The following is an 18,534-nucleotide window of genomic DNA, read 5'->3' as shown; positions in this document are numbered from 1 at the left end:
CCTGAGGAGACACATCTAGAAAAATGTTTCTATGGCCGATGCCAAAACACATTGCTTGTATTTTCTTCAAGGAGTTTATGGTTTCAGGTCTCACATTTAGGTCTCAAATTGAGTTTAGTTTTGTGTGTGGTGTAAGAAAATGGTCCAGTTTCATGCTTTTGCATGTAGCTGTCCAGTCTTCCCAGCACCACTGAATCAATAGACTGTCTTTTCCTCATTCTATGTTCTTGCCTCCTTTATTGTAGATTAATTGGCCGGATAAGGGTGGTTTATTTCTGGGCTTTCTATTCTATTCTCTTGACCTATGTGTCTATTTTTGTGCCAATAGAATACTGTTTCGATTACTAAGAGTTTTAGGAATATATTGACTCATATTAATTCTTACCACAGCATTATTACGTGAATAATTCTGTTATCCCCATTTACTGATGAGCAAGCTACAGCACAGAGAGATCAATCATGTGCCTGAGGTCACAGTGCTAGGAAGTGGCGGAACTGGGATTTGATTTCAGATAGTCTCGCTTAGAACCCGTGTGCTACACACTAGGATGTCGTGTTGCCTTCCACACTTGGTGACAGCACTTTTCCGAGCTTCCGTGCGGGCAAGGCAAGACTCTTCAGTACTTTTCTCGAGATAAAATCTTGAGAAAATGATTGGATGGATTGCAATATGAGTAACATTATGTAAGATGGTAAAGACTATGATTCTTGTGCTGGTTTGTACAGATCCCCATGTGTTCTTCAAAACAGTATTTTTCACATCAACCCTCAATAAAAGGTGTTTGGTTTTTTTTTAAGATTTATTTTAGAGAGAGCGAGCATGTAAGCAGGGGGAGGATCCTTTCTTTTTTGAAAGAGAAAATTCTTTTAGCACAATTCACAGGAGTTGGAAGTGACAGGAAGAAACCATGGGGCCTGATGATATTATTCACTTTGGCCCTCTGAGTACCTATGCTCTGAACATTTGATGTCTTCTCAGTGAGCTGCTCTTGAGAAATGATGGTCAGATAATGAAGCTTATTTTTAAATTAGAAAAATGGCCCAAAATGAAAATCGTTCTAGAAATTTTTATGTTAAGGATTAAGTGTGAGGTTCCCTTATGGATGAGGAATGCTTTGGAGACTTGGTGGCTGTTCGTTCTACCAGTTTGGTGAATGACGGGGTTTCAACGTGTTGACTTCTACCTTCACATTTTTAGTACGAAGTTGATGCTCTCGTCGCTGCAGGATATTGACATTTCCTGAGGTATTAACAAATAATTGTGATTTCAACCGCTGTCGCTTCTGTGATTATTTCCTGCTGTTGGTAAATTTCAGCGGCAGAAGAAAACCCGCCGCCGAGGAAAATCAAGGGTGCCCGGTGGGCTGCTGCCTTACTCTCTCAAAGGCAGGAAACAAGTGAAGCAGGAGTTGAAGGACTGTGACAAATGAGTGGCCTTTTAGACCTAAGGTGTTGAATTTCAGTCCAAAGGGAGTCTGACTGTCACTGCGGCTCCCAGGGTCTGGGAGAGTTTATAACCTGCAGTTGGGGTTGGGGCGGGGGACTATCAAATTGGTACTTGAGAGCTTGTTAAGCTGCAATTTAGTCAAGAAAATCCTCTATTTAAAAATCTAGGGAAAAAAAAAAAAGCTTCTAGGGCGCAAGGGCTGTCTTCCTCTGCTGCAATGAAGTGCCTCTGCCTTTACCCAGTGCCCAGCACATTTAAGATACTTGCGGAAAAAATGAAAAGGCAGCAGGGAGCAGCTGCATGTGACTGGGAGCATGCTGGTGGCAGGACTGGGAGCAGGTGCACGGGACACTGGCTGCTGCAGGAGCACGGGGACCGCGAGCAGCGCCTTGCTCCCACCACCCCCACCATGGATGGCCCTGCCAACACAGGGCACGGTGGTGAATGTCACTGCAAACACCACGGAACACACTCACTTAGCTCCTCTTTAATTCTAGTCAAGATTTTGAACATTTATACATTTTTTAATACAAGTACATGCAAGTTACAAATATAGAAAATATAAAGTACATGCATATTTCAAAGACCACGTCGGATCTATCATACAAAACTATTCAGTGCACGTTTAAGCCTGAGGACCACGCAAAAGGGTTTTCTACATATTAAGTATTTATTTAGTACCTTACAAAACCAGGTGTGCATTAGATATATCAGATGTTAACTCCTCTAACCAAAATTTCTAAGTTTGTCATACGCAATATATATATATATATATAATAACTTTTTTTTTTTTTACATCGAATACCTGCACAGTGCAAGCCAGGAACACTGCAGAATGCTAATTTATCTGCTAGGTGACGATATTGAACGATCCAGACAATAATTTCACCTTACTTAAATAACAGTTAACAGAATTCCTTTTTTCTGCACTCTGAATGGATATTTCTATCATGTCCGACCTAAGATATTTTTTTGGATGGGCTTCCATTCTTGGATTCAAAAGCCGATTATAGAAACTAGGACTTGACATAATTCTGGTTTTTGACAATTATGACACAGCAATGAAAAAATGCAATCATTTTTGTCTACGAATTATTTTTTCCATTACGCAGTCCTCTAGGATGACGGTTATTTTAACAGCTGCACCTTCCTCTGTGTCAAAATCATTCTGGTTTCCAGGTAAAGGAACAAAGATTTGCTCTCAGTGCCCGGAAGGCAGTTCATTTTTTTGCTGCCTTAATTATCTATAGTTTAGGGTATGAAAGAAAGGAATGCCACATGTAGGTGCTTTGAATGTCCCAAATGGGAGCTTGCCTCCAAGGGCACCGCTCCCAAGTGTGGGATATGTTTTAGCGTTTTCGTCCTGTTGGTTATGTTCATTCCCTGTGAAAACATGCTCTGCCGAGCTCTGGTGTTGCATGAATATTTACGCTTCATGCTATGGCTGCTGCGTAGCCCACACCGCAGAACGCAAACCATCGTCCCAGTTCTGTGCTCTCTGGCGGGCTGAGCCTGGTCCAAGAGTGAAGGATTTCTAGTTTTGCTTTTTGAATGAGTATCATGTGGCCTCCTTCCAAATTTGGCAGAAATGGCTCTTTGCACAGGGAAATGCAATCGGCTTCTTCTAGAAGGGATGAGAAACATTTCCCCAAGTTGCTAGGAAATCACTGCTAAGATGGGGTATTAGTGTACTGAGCTCAGCTGGGGAAGGAGCCAGAGGTTTTCAGGCAAAGGTATTTGAAGACTGTTTTGAGAATTGTTTTAGCCTCAATCTGCTGCACTAGACCCAAAAAAAAAAAAAAAAAAAAAAAAGCCGTAGGTCAACCAATGATTATTTGCTGTTATTCGCAGCCCAGCACTAGCATTGGCCCCTGAAGGACTCCATCATCACAGGGGGGCCCGAATAAATAGCATCCTGGGTCTGCTCCACCTTTCCCAGGGCCATCAGGGCCAAGGGTCTTAGCCTAGGGGTGATAAAGAGAGAAGCAGGGAGGAGACACCACCACTAAGGGGCTGTAGGTAGACACGCCCTCCCCCAACCCGTAAAAGATGAAGGCGGTGGAGGGGGCGGGGAGGCCCTCCTCATCCAACGATCAGGAGAATGAGCAGCGAGATGAGGAGGATCACCGGCGGCGGGGAGAAGAGGATGGCGCTCGCCCCCCTTTGGTAGTAAGCCTCGGCCTCTCTCTGGTACTGGGTGACGCACATCTGCTCCACCACGCGCTCCATGATCTTTATGTCGGTCTCCGTGAAGTTCTCCCCCTTGGTGGTGGTGGTGACCGTGTGCTGCTTGACCGTGATGTTGACGCAGTCGTGCACGAAGCTGTTCTGGTTGCTGTACTGATCCACCGGCTTGTAGTACACTTGGTTGGGGTAGCGGTACATGTTCTCACGGTAGTAACGGTCCTCATAGTCGTTGCCAAAATGAATGAGGGGCCGGCTCATGGCGCTCCCCAGCATGTAGCCGCCGAGGCCCCCCACGACCGCCCCCGCTGCCGCGGCTCCCGCCACGTGCTTCATGTTGGTTTTGGGCTTACTGGGCTTGCCCCACTGACCGTGGCCGCCCCCCGCCTTGACCCCAGCCACCGCCCCCGTGGGGCTGTCCCCAGCCGCCCCCGTGGGGCTGACCCCAGCCACCCCCGTGGGGCTGTCCCCAGCCGCCCCCGTGGGGCTGACCCCAGCCGCCGCCGCCCTGGGGTGGGTAGCGGTTGCCTCCGGGACTGCCCTGCCCTGGGTATCGGCTCCCCCCAGTGTTCCAGCCGCCTCCAGGCTTCGGCCGCTTCTTGCAGAGGCCCACGTCACTCCACGTGGCCACAAAGAGAACCAGGATCCAGCCGCCTATGTGGCTTTTCACCATGACGGCTTATCTGCAAAACGAGAAGGGAGTCAGCGTCCTGCGTTTGCCGCATAGTGAGCAAAGGCCCAGCAAGAGCGCGTGCCGGCGGTCGCAAAGGCCCCCCACTCCTACTTCTCTTTTGCGGTACTTAGGACAAAAGTCACTTCAAATAAAGCGTTAACACAACTCTTTCGCCTCCTCTAAGCACAAACTTGACCTTAAGAGCATTTCTGGCTCTACTTCCTGGAAACCTGACAGAGATGGGATGTCAGCAATGTTGCTTATGGTAAAAATAACTTGACTGATAAACCGCATCGGGGCTGGGTCAAATTATAAACATCTGGACGGTCTGCCATAGCTTTGAGCACCTTTAGGGCAGTGATTATTGTAACCAGGTATGTCCTTGTGGGGACCCTGGAAGCTGTGCCCACGGGGCTGTCATAAGGGACACTGGCTCAGGTGGGGTCTGGGGCGTCTACACCGAGGGGAACCCTTTATCCACCAATATGGGTCTCATTCCCTTGTACCTGAGCAGCCACCTGTGGGGGCTGGAGTGGAGACAAGTCCCTGGCTGCTGTGTGGACTGCTATGAGGATCTTGGTGTAGCCCCTTCTAGAACCTTCTGAGACCTTGGGGTGGCCCCTATGGAAGTCTTGGGAGTTAGGAAGCCCCCCATTGAGCTTTACAAGAATGAACTTTGAAAATCGCTGGCTCCTGTCTTCTCTGGTCTGTGGGAATGAACGCCAGCAGGGAGGGCATCTCGCCTGCTGCTCTCTCGTCAGGGGCTGGGGCGGTGCCTGGCAGAGCAGGGACACAACAGTTACTTGTTAAGTGAAGGAATTAACGCCCTCTGAACATATAAATGCCTGCAGGAACTTCCTCAAAGTAATTCTCAATACAGTATTTTTTGGAAACAGGAAACGTGCAGGATTTTGCGAGCCCTCTTGTAAATTCATCTTCTATAAAAAGAGCTGCTTAAAGCGGGATAAAAATGCCTGTGTTCACAAGTCACTGAATGAGTTTTAGTTCAGCATTTAACGGCTTATGAGGGACTTATTTTCTCCTAATATATGGTACCAAAGAAACACGTCTTATAGAAAAGGGCCGGCACAGTTCGGGAATCCACAAATAAACTAAGTTGTTGTGGATAATAATTTACAACCCTTTGCAGAACGTACACTCATCAAATGAAAAGTCTCCTTTCAGATGAAACACCTCATTTACCCTGGGCGCTCAGTTCTAGGGGCAGAGATCAAAGACACACACATTCAGAGGAAGGAGACTAATGAAATAAGTAAATGATTCACCTCCCATTGATGCTTCGATATGGAAAAGTCTTGGTGGCCATAGGTAAATAAAAATATATTTGAAAGTTACGAAAGCAGGTTCAACTGTTCTGACCATGCCAATCAATCAGGATTTCCGGAGGCTCTTCTGGGTCGGGTCGGAGGGGCAGGGTCCTGAGACGTGCCGCCTGGCCTTATCCTCCAGCCCTGGCACTAGTCTTAAGCAGGCCTCTCCCGGCTGTACTCCCCACGTGCTGGGGGGCTCTAGCTCTCCAGCTCCCCGCTGCCCACCCTTCTGCTCACACTCCGCAGGGAACTGGACTAGGGGAGCGCCACCCCAGTCAACAGCTCCCAATCTAATGGGGTTTCATGACAACAACTATTTCATTCACCTCAATGAGCCAAACCTAGCCAACACCCTGGAGTTCTTTTTTAAGATTTTATTTATTTAAAGTAAACTCCATGCCCAATGTGGGGCTTGAACTTATGACCCCAAGATCAAGAGTCACATACTCCACCAACTGAGCCACCCAGGTGCCCCCCAACACCCACTCCAGAGTTATTCTTGAATTTCCTCTTTCTCACAGCACACAATGAATCTACCAGCAAATGTTATCGGCTCTACCTTTAAAATAAATCGTAAATCCCGAAACTACTCACATTTCCCAGCACTACTTACTATCCTGGGTGAAGCCTCTGTTGCTTCGCATCGGGGTCTTTCAACAGCCTCCAACCGGCCTCTCTGCTTTTCCCCTGCCCCCCACTGCCTGTTCTCTACTTAGCAGCCCAGAGGCTCAGACAACCTATTTTTTTTTTTTTATTTAGGTTACACCATGCCTCTTCCCTTCCCCCCCAAGTGGCACTCCTTTGCACTCAGGGTAAGACTCCAAGTCCTGACCGTGTGGGCTGGGCCCCACGTGACCTGCCTCCAGCTGCCCACCTCTCTCTGGCCTCCTCCTGCTCCTCACACTTGATAAGCACGTTCCCGTCTCAGGGCCTTTGCTCTTGCTGCTCCTAGGGCCTGGAAGGCACTCCCTCCAGTTGTATGGCTCCAGTCTTCTCTAATGTCACCTCTGTGGGGCTGCCCATGCCACTCTACCTAAGTCAGCAGGCTGCATCCTATCCCCTGTCCTGCTTCATCTTTCTCCGGAGTGGGAATGCCTACCTGACATCTACAATTTACTATTTGCTTACTGTTCGCCTTCTCCATGGGAGCGCGGGCTCTCCCAGGGCGGGAGTTTCCTTTGTTCACAGCAGTGTCCCTAAGGCCTAAATGGAGTGCCTGGCTCACAGCCCTACACGATAAATGCTGACTGAATGCATGAGTGTGAAAACATCGGTAATAAAGCATAATAACCAAACTAACAATTAAACTGTTACAAAAGTGAACCATTATTCATGAATTTTCAAAACCCTCTTCTCCGCCCTGGCCCTGCTGTCCAACATCTACAGTCCAGTTATAGGAATGTTGAGTTCAAGTGCCATCTGCCACGGGAGCTCTGGCTGGCCAGAGAGGAGAGCTGACAGGGTCGGGGCAGGAGGGAGAGAGACCCTGTTGCAAGGGGATGAATGGGGAGACTGGCTTTGAACATGCCTGGTCCAAGGCTGTAAGAGTCACAGCTCTGTAAGTTCGTAGAGACATGTGAGCAGAGGATGACACCACCCAGAAGGGGAGGCACAGAGAGGGCCTCGGTCCTCGGGAAGCCGGGCGCAGGAGGCAGAAGGGGCCACAGGGCATTCAGAGCGGAGACAGGCCGTGAGAGAGAATACTGGCGGGGGTGGGGGGACTGCAGGGGACTTCCTGGGAGAGAAGCCTCCATGTGTAGTGGAGAGGCAGGCGGGTCAGGCAGGAAAGGGCCTCACCAGCAAGGTGGGCGGACATCCCGTCTTCCCCGGGACAGTTTACACCTGTTGTGCCTGGTGCTAATATGAATAGTGCCCTTTCCATTCTCAAGACTGTCCTCCGTAGGTTACTGTAAGTAGCCTAATGATAAGGCACGTTAAGTCCTGTGGACTTGATCCTGAAAGTACTAGGGAGCCAGTGACGACTTCTGGGTTCTCTTTGAGAAAGAACCGGAGGAGGGACTGGGGCCTGTGTGTGTGCGAGCATGCGCGCACGCGCAGGGAAACTAGTTTCAAGGCTCCTGCAGTGACTGAGGTAGAGACGGTGCCTTGCCAGGGAAGGACGGTCATGGATGTTCTGATTGGAAGGTAGCTTCTGGAGGGCTTGGTGTTTGATGTGGACAGTGAGAGACGGGAAAGGTCAGGGTGGCACCCAGATTTCGGCACCGGGCAGCTGCATGGATGGACACAGAAAGGTGGAGAAGGTCTGGAGGGAGACAAATGACGGGCTCGGCTCTCACTCTCATCACCCTATGTACGTGAGACAAGAGAGACCCGGAGGCAAGAGGGTGTCAGAGCCGTGCGCATGCGTAGCTGTTTGGTGCTTTATTAAAGCGAATGTTGGGTAAGGTTGGCTAACCACAGAATATGAGGACAGACCGTTTTAGAATCAGCTGAGTACAATAAAAGCAACACTTAGTTATGAAAAGTATTAAAAATAGCAACGACATTCTGAAGTAGAGACTCGTTTCTAAATGCATAAGAGGGACTCAAAACTTATAGGAGACCTTGGAGAATCTCGTGTTTGGGATGAAAGGAGGAAGATCTGATACTATTGAATGCAAACCTATCACTCTGCGAATGAGGCTACCAAGACTCAGACGTCAGGTGTCACACCTAGGGTTACAGCGCTGGTGAGTGAAATTGCTGGGGACGGAGACGGGGCTTCTGAACTCCGGTAAGATACTCTCTGTGAGTGGTCGGCTTGGGGTCCGATCCTCTGGCACATTTCGAGATGTGAAGGGCAGAGCCGACAGGCTTCGAACTGTGTGGGTCGTCGCCCCTTCGGGTAAACGTGGCCTTGGCCGCGCGGTACGGCCACCAGCAGAGGCGCCAGGGGCTGCAGTGGCTTCAAGATCACTCTGGGGACCGGGACCCAGACCGCGGTGGCGCCTCCAGCTTGGAGTCTGACTCTAGCGATGAGCGCGTGGAATCTGACCCCCAGCGGGGGCGTGATTTCTACAGGACTCTGTCCTCGTGGAAGAAGAAGGACCCCTGAATTTATCAGAAAGATGCCACCTTCTATCAGGACAGCACCATCCTCGGAGAGCGAGGACGCGCCAGCGGCCAAGAGAAGCAAGAGAAGATGCGGCCTGCGTACATGAAGGGCTAGGGAAGGAAGGTTTTCTTGGAGAAAGAAGGCAAACTCGGCCGTGGAGATCTCCAATCGGAGACCCCCGCAGATCTCCTGGAAAAGTCACGCAGAAGAACAGGAACCGCTCACAGAAAGCTTCCGGGCATTGGTGGAGGGCGGAGGGCGGCCAGGGCGAGGACAGCGCCGGGCAGGGGGCTCGGGGCGGCTGCAGAAACACGCGAATGCAGGGAGAATCCAGGGGGATGCGGACTAGCCGGAGCGGCTGAAGGGGCAGAAGGACATTTCCAGCCCTGACACCCCAAGAGACCCGGCCCGCCTGCAGGAACACAGCAAAAACCGGAGCTGGAGGCAGCGAGCGGGGCTCCCTGAGACAACCTGCGCGCACAGGTCTGAGCCGGAGCAGCTGCAGGACCAGAGGCTGTACCGCCGGAAGGCCCAGAACTCACGGAAAGAGAGGCAGATCTCTGAGTCACTGTGCCCGGAGGAGACGGGCACACTCATGGAAGCCACAGGGAAGCCGCAAAGACAAAGCCAGGCCACAGGGGCAGCTGCTGGCACCTGATGGGGCCGGCAGGAAGCAGGCCCCGCACAGGAAGGGGTGGGCCCTGTGTCACCCACCCAGAAGCCAGTCCCCCAGAGGCGGAGGAGGGGCAAGGAGGCCTATCTCCTGGGGCCCAAGGTGACACTTGGTAGATGTGAGTTTAGTCACCAGAGACTGCAGGCCTTTGGCCTCAACCCCAAACGGCTGCACTTCTGCCAGTTGGGCAGGCAACGGAGGAAGCAACAGGGTCCCAAGAGCGGCCCCTGAGCTTCAGGAAGTAGGCAGGGGCCCTGGGGTTCCTTCCCTCCAGTCAAGCCCCTGGATGCCTCTCCCTCATGCACTATATAGACACTGTGTTTACTGTGGGCAGAGAAGTCATCCTATCTCACAGATGTGGACGTTGAGGCCTACCTGACAAGCTTCCCCCAGCATCTCACCTTGAGACACGCCTTGGACCCCAGCCCTCAAATGCTGGACCCAGCCATAGCCACAATCAAGTTAAATGGCTTTATTAGCCTCCACTGGCCACTGTTCCCCCTACCACCCCCAGACCTTGGCCAGCTTTGGGACCAGGGAGGGGCACAGGTGGTCCAGTGCAAACTACAAAACTTGAGTCAGGCCCTGAGTGGGTGTCCGGGAGCCCTCCCTCCCTGCCCTGTGAGGAGGGCCTAGCTGGTGGGAGATAGGCCTACAGACTCTGCCCCTGTCTGTATGGCCCTAGTTCAGAGGTTTCCGGGACTGATCTCAGCTGTGCTTGTCAAAGGGGGTGAGAAGGGGAAGACCCATCGCCTCCAGATTTCAAGCTCCCACACCCAGCATGACGTAAATAAAAAAAATAAATAGTGAAAAACAAAACAAACAAAAAAGACATTAAGTATTTGTCAAAGGTCAATACCTAAAGGCCAATACTAAAAAAAAAAAAAAAAACAAAAAAAAAACCTCTTAGCAGACTAGGAATAGTAGGAAACTCCCCTAACTTGATAAAGGTTATATTACAAAACCAGCAAACATAGCTAGTGGATAACCTCTTCCTTTAAGATCAGAAATAAGATAAGGATGTCCGTCGTCACAGGACTGGAGGTCCTGTCCAGTGTCATAGGCAGAGATAAAGAAGTAAGTGGGGCTGGAACTGCAAGGAAAGAGCTGGCCGTCATTATTTGCAATTAAAGTAATCACACACAGAAAACCCAACAGATTTGTCAGAGACGACAAGAGACCCAGCACTAGAGTTCAGCAAGGCTGTGGGATACGAGATTGGCCTAGAAAAATCAACAGCATTTCTCTACACCAGCAATAATCAACTAGAAAAAAAATCAAGAAAGAAGATAATCACAAATAGCGAACCGAACTGTAAAGTATCTAGTACTTGACTTACTGAGAAAAAATAAGACTTGAGCAAAAAATAACTCCAGTAAAGATCACTGAAGATGATCTGTAAAAATGGAAAGGTACTCCGTGGCTTTGACTAGGATGACTGACTTAGCATTAGAAAGACAGCTGTCAATCACGCCCCAGCGAACCTGTAATTTCAATAAAATGCCAATCCAAGGTCCACCTGGGTTTTTTGAGGAGTTCGATATGCTTACAAGGTTAAAGCCATGTCCATGAATAGCAAACTCAAATTTAAAAAGGAATAGAAAAGAGAAGGGAATATACTGGATCAGACATTAAATCCTACTACCAAAGCCAGAGCAATAAAGACCACACAGTCTAGGAACAGACCAAACAGCCAAGGAGAGCAGAAGGGCGCATTCAGAGATCGGCCCTTGTATATATACTTCAGTAGGGACTTGATATACGATAAAGCAGCCACCGCAAATCGATGGAGAGAGGAAGGCTGTTGAGCAGATGCTTCCGGGAAAAGAAATATGAAACGGGATCCCTAACACCACGTGCAAGAGTGCACTCTAGATGGAATACAGACCCAGCTGAGAAAGGGAAAAGCACATTGTTAGAAGAAGAAACTATAGGTGAATGCCTGTGTGACCTGGAGAAGGAGTGGGGGGAGGGCTTTTTAAACAAAGAACACAAACCAAGAGGCAAATAAGAATTTTTGATGTGAAAGTTAAGAATTCTTGTTTAATGCTATGAAGGACACTATGGACAAAGTGGAGAGGAGTACATAATGGTAAAAATATCTGTAGTATTTACAGCCAACAGAGGATTCATTTCTAGAACATACAAGGAATTCTTAGAAGCAGTGAGGAACAGTAATAAACAAAAATAGACAAAAGGGCCAAAAGATACAAAAACTGATAATTGATAGAAGAGGAAAAGCCAAAAGGGCTTGAAAAGATATTCAAAATCACTAAGAATCAGATAAAATGGGACCACAAAAAAAAATGATATATCACTTACACTTATCAGTCTAGTCAAAAAGAAAAAAACAACCAAACGAAAACCACAAAAGAGCTGAATGATGCCAAGAAGGCAGGGTGTGGAAATAAAGGAACCCACGTGACTATCAAAGGAGTGTGGGTGGTGTAATTGAACTGGAAGAATGAAAATAAATTAAAAGATTATTCAACTCAAAAAAGAAGAAAACAGAAAGAGAACATTTCAAAATAAAGCATCATAGTTATAAAGAAATAAAAAGAAATGAAAGCAGAACTTAATAAATAAAACCCAGAAAAATGAAGAATTTTCAAATAAAATCAAGTGACTTGGAAAGGCACACCCACACAAATGCACCCCACTACATAGCTCCACATGGGGACTGCGAAAGGCCAAATAACCTTAGAAAGTGAAGGCTTTAAAAGGCTAACCACCTTCCAAATGCAAATGTGTTTTATGAATTAAAAATCTGTATGGGATGGGGCGCCTGGGTGGCGCAGTCGTTAAGCGTCTGCCTTTGGCTCAGGGCGTGATCCTGGCATTATGGGATCGAGTCCCACATCAGGCTCCTCTGCTGGGAGCCTGCTTCTTCCTCTCTCATTCTCCCTGCTTGTGTTCCCTCTCTCGCTGGCTGTCTCTCTGTCAAATAAATAAAATAAAATCTTTTAAAAAAAAAAATCTGTATGGGATGGGTTGCTTTTCTGTTAAAATATAAATTATAAATATGGACTTTAGAATGAATTCTAGTCAACAAGTACTTATGGCACAACTAGCATATGCCAGTTTTTAAATACATAGAAAACTTGAACTGACCAATAACCATAAAAGAAATGGAGGAAAAAGTTGTCCTAAATTACATATTACAATGTAATATTTATAGTACAATACGTACTGATTCATTCACCAAATATTTAAATGTCCTCTAAGGTTCTAGCATTGTGCTAGTGGCTGGGGACATGATGGTGAGTAAGATATTTCACTTGGTGGGTGATGCCATCTCCTGAAATGAGGGAGACAGGTGGAGGGCCTTGCCTGGAGAGAAAACGGGGGGCTGTGGTTTGGACACGCTGACTTGGCTACATCTATGAGACGTTCAAGTAGGAGTATTAATTTAGGCAATTGTTTAAGAGTCTGGAACTCAGCAGAGAGAAATGTTAGGGCAACTTCCCCTGAGAAGCAGTGTCTATAGCCAAGGGGACAAGGGCCGAGATGGAAACTCCAGCAATTTAAGTGCAGGGCTCGTGCCCTTAGTCACCCAGCCTCCACCACTACAGATGCCAAAAATCCCCCAGAAAATACCACCAAACTGATTTTAACAGTTTAGTAAAAGATGAATACACTGTGACCAATAAGGATTATTTTAGGAATGCAAGGATGGCTCAAAATCAGAACACCTCTGAACAGGCGAAGATGACAAAACGCTAAGATTCTCTGCAGATACGGAAAAGTTTTCCATTAAAATCAACCTCCATTCTTGATTTCTTAAGTTTAAGCTGTTAAAGTGTCCATAGAACTAGCAGGCAGTCTCTTTCCATCAAGAATTGCCACCACACACACAGGGCCTATATTCTATCTTAACAGAAAAAGGAAAGGCATCCCATCAGTGTAATGAACAAGACAAAAATGCAAGTAGTTGCTCTTATTTTAGATTGTTACGGAAGTTCTAGCCAAGTACAAGCTTCTGTTTGGAAAATTGGCCTAAAATGTCTTAGAATAAACAAGTGAGCTCATTGGGGTGGCAAGTTTTGAAATCAATATGTAAAAAACCAGCAAGTCCACAAATTAATCGCAATTAGTGAGAAGACTGAGCACGGATGAAACATTCCATCCATGATGCTCCATATTGCCATTCCATCCATAATGGCAATAAAAGATTTTTACAGTATCTAGGATTTAACCTAAAAAGAAACAGGAGTTGTATGAGGAAAGCGAAAGAATTTTACTGAGAGACGTAAAGTAAGACTAGAAAGAAGAAAAAAAACCCCAAAAACCCAGCCATACAATGTTTTTGGTTGGGAAAACCAATATTGAAAGATGCCAATTTATCTTCAAACAACCCATCAAAGTCCACACACTTTCGGTCAGAATTCAAAGGGGGTTTTAAAGAACATGATGAAATGATACTCAAAATTAAGAAGTCAGAAAAAAATCATTGACCAGGAAAAAAACCTAGGGCATGCTTGGCCTGCCAGCTATCAGGATACAGTGGAAAGCTACAAGCGGCCTTGTAAAGATCACGTGGCATTGGTACATGAACAATGGCAGAGCATTGGAACTTGAGAGAAGGTACCAAGAAGATCCACAGATTATTATCCTGTTCATCCTATTCCCATTTATACATGGGGATAAGACAGGGCTGGTGGGAACTAGCTTAATGATCGCGTGCCAAGGGCCCAACTTCTAATACTTAGAACGCATTACAACTTGAAACTTAATTGGTTAAATTGGGAAGTGGCACCAACCAGCTTCTCCCACCCCTCATAGCCCCCGGGAAAATTCCCTGTCTTTCCAGGGCTAAGTAGAACCTTGTTATATTTTAATCTTTTTGAGGACACTGCCCCTTAAAGAATCTGATGCAAGCTATACAACATTTTGCAAAACATTTTGGGATATGTGGTTTGCATTGGTACCCTGAGGCCCAGGCCTGGATGGAACAGGGCAAAGGACCCCCAACCTGGTCTATCACCAGAATTACCTGAAGAGTTTTTTGAAAAGCAACGTTGCTGGAGCCTATCCTGGGCCAACAGCCTGCGAGTGTCTAGCAATGGGATCTGGGGATCGATAAAAGATTCCCAGGGGACTACACTCCTAACCAGGCTTCAAGAACTAGGTCCCAGGAACACACCACTTAACCGCATTTATAATGCTTTTCATGAAAGAGCACACTTCCCTTGAAGCGATCACATGATAGTTCAGCAGTCATAAGTAGAACACAGCGGAAGAAAAAGGATTAACAAAATGAAATTAACAAACTGGAAAAAAAAAAAGCTCCCAACTTTGAGGGCTGCCAAGCATGGTATTCACTCCAGGATTATTTTACAATGCAGCACCATCCCTGGGTTAGACGCCGGCGCAATGTGAATGCTTAATACACAGCAGTTCACAGCTGATACAATTGCCCTCGGAGAGGAAATAAGATCCCAGAGGCAGAACAGAACAGGTAAGATAAAACTACGGCTTCGAAAACCTTTCCCCTCATAAAACCTTTCATCAGCTGTTGGACAGTCACCTTCAGTGTTAATTTGGTACAGAAACGTTATGTGATTATTGTCTCATTATATTATTTTTTAAATGGCTGTTTCCTTACATAATTCAACCTGATTGGAGAGAAAGCCGTGACCCTTTCTCTGCAAAATCAAGCTGAATTTGCAAGGATGATGCAACGGGTAGGAGTTACATATATAGAACCAAGTGGCTTCCCGAGCAGGGGCCTGTTGATCAGAGCCTTTTCAGACCCTTATTTTCTGTGACATTTGGAGGCTTTTCGACCATCAGAAGACCAAAGAGATTCCACAGGGTACATACATCTGTTGTGGCTCAGCTGAGCTGGACTGTGTCTCTGAGAAGACAGACTGCTTCGGCGTGGCTGAAATACTCAGTTTTCTAATATAACCAGGGATCCTGAAAAACAACAACAAAAAAGAAAAAACTAGAATCGGTAAGTACATCTAAGAACTGATTCCTTAAAAGAAAAACCTATATATAAATTACTGAACCACTAATAAATCTATTCAAGAAAAAAATGAGACAAAATTTGAAAAAAAAATGAGGTCATATAAAGAAACAGCAAACAAGACACAGAGAAAACTGTGGGTCCGTATCACTTAAAAAATTGAGATATGTGACCTATTTAAAAAATTGCGTTATTTAGTACAAGCAATGTACCAACAAAAAAGAACATGAAAATCACCTCTCACTTCTGTTAAAATGTCCATTTTTTGGTGCTTTTCCAGAATTCAGATTTTCTACACATGCATTCACGCTTGAGTAAATAGTTTAGAAAACTGCATTTTGACTTGTCAGTTTCCCTCCATATATCAGAGGCTCCAAAATCATGACTTTTGATGGTTACATAATGCTCCTACCGGTTACTGTGCCATGATTTTCTGAGCTACTGCCCTGCTGTTGTACATTTAGGTTGTTTCCCAGTTGGTTCTAATTTTAGATCATTCTGCACCATTATGCACGTGTTGCCCACATATGGCTTTTTTTTTCTGTTTGCTTGTTTCTTCCATTGCAGGTAAGTCCCCCAGGAGTAGGGTTTTCTGGGTCACCACTTCTAACCTCTTAATGCATTGCCAGGTTGTTTTACAAAAAGCGTGTAGTAATTCACAACATTCCTAGTGGGGTGTGAATAGGAAAAGAATAAAGGTATACACACCAAGGGTCAGTTTCACCTAAAATTAATCTTAGCAACAAATTCGGAGGTAGGTTTCACTTCCTCTGTTCTATGAATGGACATGAGCAGGATTAGGAAATTAGGTGACCTGTGGGAAGTCACAAAAGCAGTAGCAGAGCCATCTTTGTAACCCCAACACCCCGCCACATCCTCAGATAACTGAATATGCAAGTTTCATGGCAACTGTCTTACAGGGGTTGCTGTTACTACTACTGGGATCGTTTTTTGTTCAATTAGTAGATGTGAAATGATAATGCAGACTTGCTTCCATTTGCATTTTATTCTGCAAATGAATGGTTCATCATTTCACCATTTATCTATTATAATCTTGACATTTTCCTTTTACACGTATGAAAAATTTGTGTCAGATACAAATAAGATACAAATCACATCCTAGCTCTCTGCTTTCTTTCCCTTCTAGCTAGTTCTTTTTCGTTTTAAGAGCTCCTCGGTGGTTGTGTCGGTTAAATTGTTCCTTTTCACCGGTGATTTCCCTCTTTCTTCTTAAAAACGTCTAAGAGAGTTGTTCATTTTTCCAGAGGTCTCACCTTTTTCATTCAATTTTCTGTTCCTATTTTTTTTCTGGTAATTTGATTTGTAAAAAACCTTTAATCCTATTCCACCCGGAGTTTTTCGCAAGGAAAAGGGAAACGCCTCAAACGCTCAGCATGTGGGGTACTGCTGATTAAACCGTGATGCTCTATGTGAAAGAAAAACACGCAGCCACGAAGATAATCGTGATCTGGGGCAGGAGACACGAGTCCCCGGCGGCCAGGCGCTCCCGGGCCCCCGAGAGGGAGAACGCGGCCGCCGCGAGGCCACACCCGGCCGAGGCCCGAGGCCCCTCCCACGGCCGCCGCTCAGGGGCCGCTCCGCCAAGGGCTGGACGGGTGCGGCGGCCTCTCGGGAGGAGTCCGCCCGCGCCTCGGGCTCCCAGGCGCCCCGGACTCCTCTCCCACCGAGGCCCTGGCCCCGGGCGGGCGCCCGCTCCCCCGCCCCCACTCCGCGCACCCTCGGGGCGTCCCCGGCCTCTCCCCGCCGGCTAGGAGGGCGGCCAACTGGCCGGCGGCCGGGAGCGCCGCGACCCCCCAGAGCCGCTCGCGGCCCTCCTTGGGTTCCCCAGCCGCGCTCGCGCGGGGCGATCGCCCCCACTTCCCCGGACCTTCGGCCCCTCCGGCCGCGGACCCTCGTGGGGAGATCAGACCTCGCGGCACACAGCCATCCCGCCCCAGGGGCCCGGCCGGCCGCGCCCCTCACCCCCAATCCCAACCAGAAAAGCAAAACCAAGCGGCGTCATCCGAAAACCAACGCGCACCCTGGGGCAGGCCAGACGCGCCACGCGCCCGCAGGGAAGCCCCCTCCCCTCCTCACTGCCAAGGTCGGCCCCCGGTCCCAAGGCCCCAGGCTCGCGCTCTCGGGCTCCGCGGCACCCCCGCCGCCCCCCAGGGCTCCGGACCCCCGCCCGCGCCCTGCCCTGGGAGTTGAAAAGGCCACGGGGCTGTTTACCTGCCTTCTTAGGAGAGGAGAAGCTCGCAGCGCCCGAGCTGTCAGCGACTGGCGCGGAGGCTGGCGACAAGCACCGCCCAGGAGGAGGGCTGGGGGCGGGGAAGGGAGGCGGCGGCGCTCGCGGGCCGAGGTCGGCGCGCGGACCAATGACCACGCGGTCTCGCGAGCTGCCGAGCTGCCGCGGGCGGGCGGCGGGGGTTGCGGGAAAAGGTGCAGACCTGGCAAGCACGCCGGGCCGTCTGAGTCGCCAGGGAAAACGTGTTGGGATTCGCTTAAACGCTCTCACCGGCTGATACCGCCTCCCGGTGTCATCACTCCCTGACGTTGCTCATTGACTGTAAAAATCATCTTTAAAAAGAAATTCGGCCCAAAGCCCCAACTCCCCCGTTACATAATGGAGAAAATGAGACGTTAGGGAATGAGAAGGCAATTTCTGGAACTTTGCTAGCCAGAAATCTCTAAAGAGGAAAAGATTTTTGCTACCTTGGATCGAGCCCAGTATTAATGAATTTTCACATAAATTCTTAAAATTGGAGGCCTAGGGAGGACATTGGCCATCACCTGTTCTTTCACTGACTCAGTTTCTGCTCCTTGTTTTATGCAGGAGAGATGGTTTAGAGAAGACCTCACAAGATGAGGAAAATACACTCCATTTAACAAGTCCACTCACATTACCTGAGGTAACTTGTATAAAACAGAACGGTGTATTCTGGCTCATTATTCCTGCTAAGAAATTAGGTAAAGGTTTGTTTCATGTGAAGGATGGCCAGGGATGAAGTGATAGGAGGATGGGGATTAGGGTTTGGGGAACCGTCTAAATTATTACCCAGACTGGGGCACTTTTAAAGTGAAAGGGGGACCAGTATGAATTAAGTGGACATAAACCAAGACTGTCCTGGGAAAAATGGGACATCTAATGCCCTTGTTATGGGCAAGAGGCTCCACTAAGCTTGAGGCTCCCATTGGAA

General features: G+C 47.9%; 1 protein-coding gene and 1 long non-coding RNA gene across 5 annotated transcripts in view; one reads left to right on the top strand and one right to left on the bottom strand.

Annotated features, from left to right (window-relative positions):
• Window positions 1-1,916: 1,916 nt before the first annotated feature.
• PRNP (prion protein) lies at window positions 1,917-17,672 on the bottom strand. The gene is given in 4 exon segments (XM_026503078.4): window positions 1,917-4,006; window positions 4,008-4,314; window positions 15,187-15,282; window positions 17,567-17,672. Coding segments are annotated over 2 exon segments (774 nt in total). The 5' UTR covers window positions 4,305-4,314; window positions 15,187-15,282; window positions 17,567-17,672; the 3' UTR covers window positions 1,917-3,529.
• The window catches only part of LOC130543785 (uncharacterized), a 55,726-nt gene continuing 52,279 nt past the window's right edge, over window positions 15,088-18,534 (top strand). For all 4 annotated transcript variants that reach the window (XR_008959396.1, XR_008959395.1, XR_008959397.1 and 1 more), the window contains exons 1-2: window positions 15,088-15,319; window positions 18,171-18,246. This is a non-coding gene — a long non-coding RNA (uncharacterized LOC130543785). The remainder of the gene's footprint in view (window positions 15,320-18,170; window positions 18,247-18,534) is intronic.

This window comes from Ursus arctos, unplaced genomic scaffold, assembly GCF_023065955.2.
Source record: "Ursus arctos isolate Adak ecotype North America unplaced genomic scaffold, UrsArc2.0 scaffold_16, whole genome shotgun sequence".
NCBI classification, from domain to species: Eukaryota; Metazoa; Chordata; class Mammalia; order Carnivora; family Ursidae; genus Ursus; species Ursus arctos.
This window is presented reverse-complemented; position numbering and strand designations above follow the sequence as displayed.